Source organism: Brassica napus, chromosome C7 (assembly GCF_020379485.1).
Source record: "Brassica napus cultivar Da-Ae chromosome C7, Da-Ae, whole genome shotgun sequence".
Classification (NCBI taxonomy): domain Eukaryota; kingdom Viridiplantae; phylum Streptophyta; class Magnoliopsida; order Brassicales; family Brassicaceae; genus Brassica; species Brassica napus.
The window spans coordinates 31,288,095-31,296,184 of record NC_063450.1 but is presented as its reverse complement, the minus strand read 5'-3'; the positions used below and the strand labels follow the sequence as shown (position 1 = coordinate 31,296,184).

The 8,090-nt window shown below is 31.1% G+C and overlaps 1 protein-coding gene across 1 annotated transcript; it reads right to left on the bottom strand.

The window, feature by feature from the left end:
• Positions 1-5,311: 5,311 nt before the first annotated feature.
• LOC106427550 (transcription activator GLK2-like) lies at positions 5,312-7,745 on the bottom strand. Its single transcript, XM_013868280.3, has 5 exons — positions 7,214-7,745; positions 6,963-7,103; positions 6,294-6,629; positions 5,770-5,859; positions 5,312-5,638 (listed from the first exon to the last, which is right to left on the bottom strand). The coding sequence occupies exons 1-5, from the start codon at positions 7,628-7,630 to the stop codon at positions 5,492-5,494; spliced, it is 1,131 nt and encodes a 376-aa protein (XP_013723734.1). The 5' UTR covers positions 7,631-7,745; the 3' UTR covers positions 5,312-5,491.
• Positions 7,746-8,090: the final 345 nt, after the last annotated feature.

The following is an 8,090-nucleotide window of genomic DNA, read 5'->3' as shown; positions in this document are numbered from 1 at the left end:
ATAACTGCATAATGGTCACTCGTCTTTTGATTTTTTTCAATTCGGCCACAAACTTTGAATTTGCAGAAATACCTCATGAATTAACCTCAAACTTTCAATTGTTCAACTTGACCCATATGATATGCAATACACTAATTCAATATCTACACTAAATACGCAATATAAATGATCAAATTAATTAAAACAATAGTTTAAAACTCATTAAAGTCATGAAAATTCATGAAAATTCATGTGGATAAGGCAACCACACAACTGAGAAGAAAAAAAGAACGAAAATATATGAACCTTGTCCACGAAAACATATCCACGAAACTTAGTCCACGAAATATTTGCATTTTTTTCTATCCACAACGTATGTGTCCACATTTTATTTATGTATTAAATATTTTGTTTCTATACTTTTTCTATCCTCAACATATATGTCCATATCTTATTTGTCCACAAACATATATGTCTACATTATCATTTCTGGTTCAGTTTTGGTTTTTTTTTTTTACTCTAGATATATGGTTCTTTTGGGTAATTGATAGGATCTGAACCCGAACCGATAATTTGGTTCGGTTCGGGTCTTTTGGATCCGGATAAAAATGCTCAAGCTTAGCATTAACCATTGATCAAATGAATGTCGGTATTAAATAAACTCTGTTCTATCTCTAATCTGAGCGTGTACACAATTTTGATATCCACATTTTTTTAGTTAATAAAACTTATATCCACACAAGTAATTAATTCATCACCCGTCCACGCATCACACATCCACACAACAAACGTCCACACATCACCTGAGTGTCCACAATTGTCGTTTTCATTAAGGGCAAAATTATCCACAGTCTATTGCTGGCCCACAACAAAATGTGTCACATGTAAAAAGTGTCTATAGGTGTAAAGTAAAGTCAAAAAGTGTCCATAAGTATAATCACCTCAAAAGATTTTGCCTTTAGAGATTGTTATTTTCCTTATTTTCTTAATTTGCTACAACTGTGACCGTTTTTTTCAGTTTCTTCATTGGTTTATCTCTCAGTTGTCTTGTGTTGCTTTCTCTATTTATACTTAGGGCGCAAGAAATGTCTACTAACTGCCAGCTTGTCCATCGGGCTTTTTTTATTAGTACAAGAATGTACATTTTAGGTTTCATGATTAGACATGACAAACAGGAAGCGTATTAGATTAAATGCCTTCAGCGCATATATAAACAATTCTTTAATTTTTTTAACACTGGTTAATTATATGCTATTACAAACTATGAGAAACGTTACATAGAAGATACTACAACCGGCAATTCTACATGTTTTATTAGGATTTACGTCTTATTATATTACCGTGAGCCGCCCTATGAGATCTATTATTGACGGTACTCCTTGCGCCATGCCAAAGATCTCTTGTAAGTTTTTTCTCCAATATTATGCATAAGTCAACTTTTCTGGGGATTGAAACCCAGACCTCCTGGTATAGAAACATTAATGAACCATTGGTCAAACCACTGGACCAATGGGACTTCCACAATCAATTCTTTAACGTCAAATGAAAACGACAAAGCTATAAACCAAATTAACACCTGAGGAATGCTTGAGGGACCAAGACTTTTATGAAAAGCTAGGTGAAGAAGGTACAAACATGTACATGGATAGTATGCATATAAACTAATTCTACATCCTCCAGTTCTCTTTCGATCAAATCATCCTCATGTATCAGATCTGTCTTCTTCGTCTTTTCACCTTGGAACTTGTTAGCCTCTAGTTTAGCCTTCACATTATCCAAGTGCAGGATCACGTTGTTGAGTATAGCCAGGTCTAGCTAAATCTAGTGAAGTCTAGAGAAGTCTAATCTAAGGTCTGCTGCACAGAGTTAACTACAACAACATTTCTTTATGTCTGACTCTTTGTGGACGAAATTATAAAGTCATATTTCTCTCTTCTTTGTGAAAGAATAGTTAACCGATATTTTTGTTTTGTATCTTTTGTACAAAACCATTCTAAGTGAATATATAAATAAATTATGATGTACTCTCTTATTACTTCCTCTATTTGTACATTTGTAATGGCATCAAATCAGCAAGGTGAACAAGCAACGTGATAATCTATTTCAAGGTCAGTTTTATTATAATGGATAAAATATTAGCTTTTTCCATAGTTGGTACTCATTTGGCCTAGCTTCTTTTGGTTACACTTTACGAGTGTGGTTATGCTGCATCTGGTTCTGTTGCTGCTTCTGGTTCTGTTGCTGCTTCTGATGCTGCATCTCTGGTTTTGTTTTTATTTTTGATGTTGAAAGGTTGGATGACACAGGTTGAATTCACCTAGATTTGAAAAAGGCATTTAAAACTTTGGTATATGATAATAAATTTAATACAGTATTTTGAGAAAGGGTATATTAGTTCAACTTCAAACAATGTCTTCTAGTTCAAGAACCAAGACGACGAAGCTTCAGACAGTTTTTTTTTAAAATGCCAAAATCAAATCATGCCCTTTTTAGTTTTTTTTTTATATAAGTTACGCCGTTTTAGTCTTTTAACTATTAGTATTCAAATTTTATGATGAATTCAAAAAATTAAAAACTTAGCATCTAAATGTTGTATCTAGTTGTTTGGGTAAACACTAACTACAAAAACGAACAATATTTTGATGCAACATATATCTAAAATGTTGTGTTTTAGATGTTGCATCAAATACAAAAACGAACATGGACATAATCTTACGGACTACAAGTGGATTGTAAATTTTTGGAATGGAATAATGTGGAATGATCTATTCCATTCATTCCACAATTTGTTTTACCATTTATCATGAATGAAACGAAGAGTTTATTTCATCAATTCCACACAAAAACAGAAAAAAAAAAAACTAAATTTTTTAATTACATTACAGCTTTGATCATAAATAAATGGAGTGAAATGTATTCTATTTATTCCATTCTTTTTATTCCACCAATTCCGTTTTATATGTACCAGTTACAGCCTTAGTTTATGAGGCTGAACTCAACTTGGGGTTTTCTAGAATTTCATTGCATCATTTAGTGAGTTAGGTTTAAGACAATGTGATGCAACTCACTCCATACTAGAGGATATTCTTATATTTTTCGGACATAATTTAATATAGTCTTGTAATTTTTTTTATCTTCATAACCTTTTCTGCTTGATCAACAGAAAAATCATTGCTACATTTTGTGGTCAAGTGCCCATGTGAATACATGTACCAATCAGGTTCATCTTTGGGCTCGAAATTAGCTTGATTTTTATTCTAAAAGTATGGAAGAAAATATGTTTTTAATTAGGAGTGGGTAAAAAAACCGAACCAAGTCAAACCGAACCAATCGAACCGAAACCGATTCAAACCGAACCAAAGTTTATTTCAAACCATTCGGTTGAAAATTTCCCAACCCGAAAACCCGATGTGTTTTTGTAATTATTTAAATTAAATATATTAGTAATACCAATATATTAAAATTCTAATTCCAAACCACATATTTTTCATTTTTCATTCATTAACATATATTTTTCTAACCGAATATGTAATCATTAAAATATTTGATTTAAAAAATAGAAAATATGTTTTTTAATATTCATATATATATAAACGTGGATATTAAAATCTAAACCTAAAACTTAAGACTTAAAGTAAATTTTATTAAAAACAAAAGTATTCTCCATAGCATCACATGGAAGATGATTCATTGAAGGTTTTTTAATAATGATATAAGAGACATTACTAATGATGTTGGTTTTTTTTTATTTTAATTATCTTTCATTTGTTTTATTTCTTATATACTTTTTGTGACTTTTTAAAAGTTTTAGTTTTAGTTTTATATTGAACTTAGTTCACATAGTTTTTGTTTACATAATTTATGTTTTAAAACATAATTTCTCTTTAAAAAAATAAACTAAGAAAAACCTAACTAAGAAGAACCTAATTAAACAGATCCAAAAAACAAATCCAACCGAACCGAATACAAACCAAACTGAATATAAAACGAACCGAACACAAACCAAACCGAACCAAACCAAACTAACTATGGTTTATTTCAATTGGAAAAATACTAGAACCGAACTAACCAAACCGAACCGAACCGAGAAAATAACCGAAGTGCCCACCCCTACTTTTAATACTAGTCTAGGTTAAGACCTGCGCATTAAGCGGGATGAACATTATGTATCCAATTATTTTTATATACATTTATTTGTTTTTTGTTCATTTATGTATTATGAAATAATAAATATATTGAATAAAGCGAGTAAATATTATGTATATACTTAAATTGAAGTAAGCACATAAATCAAAATAAATAAATCAAAACAACCATTTTATTTATTTTATATGGTATATAATTAAATTTTAATGATATTTACATATATAAAGTATATTTTAATATGAACATTTAAATTAAGCTTCCTAGTTTCTACTCATACGATTTTATTAATATTTGTATATTTATTGTAACAAAATATTAAAACCCTTAGTCACAAAATTTTTATTGGAAAATTTTTAATAGTTTGAGTAATTTATAATCGCTTTAAAAGATTCAATGCAAATTTCAAATTTTCATGTCTCAATACACTTCAATGTAAAATTTGAAATTAACGTATTTATATATTTTATATGGCATATAGTTTAGTTTAAACGATATTAAATATATATATATATATATATATTTAATCTGAATACCTATTAAATGATACTTCATATTCATATGATTTTATGATCATTTTATATCTTTTTATAGCAAAAAGGTAAAACAATTGTTCACAAAATTTTTATTGTAAGATTTTTAACAATTTATGTAATTTATAGTCGTTTTAAAAAAATTCAAAATATAACATATAAGAAAAAAAACTAAAATTTGTATTATATTGTTAATGTGATTGTTTAAATTTTTAATAATATAAATTAAAAAGGATGGAAAATATAAAAATTATTATGAAATCTTCATTATTCAAAATCATTAATTGTCAAATATATGTTAATTATATTATGTAATTTCATAGTTTTATTTAAGGAAAAAAATAGAGAATATTTTTTATGCATTACTAATTAATTTGATAGTCAATTTATAAAAAGTATAATATATATTTAGATGAACTAACTTATTTTTCTAAAGATTCTGAAAATCATCATGGTGATGACACGTGAATATACTCAAAGGTTGTAATGCTTATTAATTAATATATAAGGGATAATATATATTTAGATGAATCAATTTATTTTTCTAAAAATTCTGAAAATCATCCTAGTAATGACAGTGATTACGCTCAAAGGTTGTAATGCTCATGTGTGGTTTATATGTCCACACTGGTTAAAATGTTCCTCGAAACTGTACGTTCGACCAACATAATGATGTAATTAAAATAATAATACACTTGCTTGACTTCAAAACATGAACTCATTTAGAACACATATGATTAAACAACAAGGATTTATTTATCGTCCTCGCAAAAAAACTTACAAAGATACCCCAAAAAATGAAGTCAACGATTGTAATTTCGACGAATTTTGTTCGCTCAAGGAAGAGGAGGAACATTTGAAATGCCTTGACGTTGTAACTCCGTCATGACGCCATCAACTGACGGTGGATTCAGTCCCAGGGGAAGTGGTAGCCACGGCTTTGTTATAACGTCCCCTAAAGCGGCGTCTATGCTCTCATTCGACTGCATACCGGTCAAAGTCAATTGGAGATAAGCACTAATTAATGAGAGAACGATATCAAAACTAAACAAAAGTTATTCAATAACTTTTTGAATTATTTCAGAAAAAGTAAGACAAATAAAGGTGGACTCACGGGATGAATGTCGATGGGAGGATTAGTGGGGCCTAATGGTCTTGTAGGAACACCAATGCTTGAATGATTCGATGAAGCCATACCATATCCCTACACATATTTACATATAAATTCTAATTAAAATTAACATTTTTTCATAAATTCGTGCCTGCATATATAACTTATAGCTCTCAATCTGATTAGAAATCCGCACAAAAAGAGTTTATAGCAAATGAATAATAGAAATATAATACTTTAGTTAGATAACATGTTATATCATATATAAAATTAGAAAATCATTTGTTAAACACATCAAGATTCAAATTTTGAGACTTTAGAATGCTTAAAGCTAGTATAATCAAATTTTGTAGACGTAAAAAATGGTGGTATTATATTTAATAATTTCATTTCCTGTTAATTATTGTTTTTCAATTATTTATCACAGTTCAACCGTGCAGCCAATCAAAATCTATCATATTTACATATGAATGAGCTTATACCTGTGCAAGGGTGTGCCCAAAAAAAAAGAACATATATATATATACCTGTGGATAGAGGGTTTGTAGGTGCCAATATGGCAGTTGACCTGGCCAACAGGACGGAGGTATTGCAACGGCCGGAGGAACTGGAAACGTCCGATGAGGAGACGATGATGGATTGTTAGGCTTGTGTTTAGGCCACGTAGGATGACCCCACACGTGCAAAGGCCTGAAGTGGCCCTGATGCAAAGGTGTCACATGTTGTGGATAGCCTAAGGCAGGAAGAGCCATACTTACCTTTTCTCCTCCTTCAGGCACTGCCACTGTGGCATGTCGTCGGAGATTCCAGCTCGCAGCTTCTGCTTCCCGGGCTAGTAAATGCTTTCGATGTGACCTATATTTCTACCATTACAAGATACACACATAAATTTCATATTTTTCGGTTAACGTAAATAAATCTTGTTTAAATGGATAATTTAAAAAAAAACAGTTTTATATCACGTGTAATTCACGTGTTGTTAACTCAGCTTATATACAAGCATTTAACTCAACTAACATAAGCTTAACTAACATCTAACCACACTAATCAACACCCTGAGTTAACAACACGTGAATTACACGTGATATTTTAGTATAATTAATCATAATATGGATCTTGATTGGTTAAGAATATAGCTGTAGATTAATTGATGTAGAACTTATTAGGCTATTGATTTATTAGACCGTATATAATACCTGGAGATGGCTAGCTACGTTGTGACGATTGAGTGATTTGACGTTCATAATCTCCAAAATCCGTGACGGCACCGCCTTATCTACGCCTAATCTCTCCACCGCTTCTACAAATTTCCGGTGTAACTCCGGCGTCCAATCCACCTGTTTTTCCAATACATATAATATTTAGACTAGTTAAATTAAAAACAAACTTATTTATTTAATTATGACAAACTATGATTTATTATGAAAACATGTATACATAAACTCACCTTTGGTTTTTTCTTAATTCCGTTATCGCTGGACAAACAATCTTTACTTTTCTTCCCTTTACGTTTGCCTTTACGCACCGTTTTGTCCGTACCTTCAGGCTTACACCAGCCACCGTCTCTCTCCGATGTCTCAGACGCCGCCGAAGTGTTTCCCTCCATTTCTAGTTCTTCATCTCTTCCGCTGCCGGAATATTCCCCGAGAACATCCGAATCAATCTCCAAATCGGGTAAAACATCATCTCCATTGAACTCAATGAAAAGGTCGTCGTAGAAATCGATTCCTTCAAGAACATCGAGACTTCCTTCCTCCGCCGTGAAGTCCGGCAAGCCTTCCGTCGTAAAATCTGCGAAATCTGCCGCCATGTAATGATCCCTTGAGGTGGTGTTGACGACAAGTGGCGACACAGTTAACATCATCGAATCAAGAAAATGAAAAATTCAAGATTCGAAAATTGAGAGAGAGAGAGAGAGAACAAGAGTGAGACAGTGGAGTAGTAATTGTGTTGTGTGTCTGGCTGTATAGATATAGATAGCTCCAAGGTTTATCAAAATCTTCATATGCCATATTGCTGACACTGACATGAGAAAACTTGTGGTTGAGAGATAGGAGAGAGAGATTTTTTCCCTTCTTATAAATTTAAAGTCTAATAATACATTTTAAAAAGTTTTAAAATCAATCGTAGATGAATCATGATATATGATAAAAGATTTGTAACCTTTTAAAACTTTTATAATATGATGTTATGTCCATTTTCATTAATATTTTCGTTCCAAAAAATTATGAAATATACTATCATTTGTGTTTGACTTTATTTCCTTCCAACAACCTGTATTTAAAATTACAATTGTTAGCTATAGGAATTGGCCACAGTTTTCT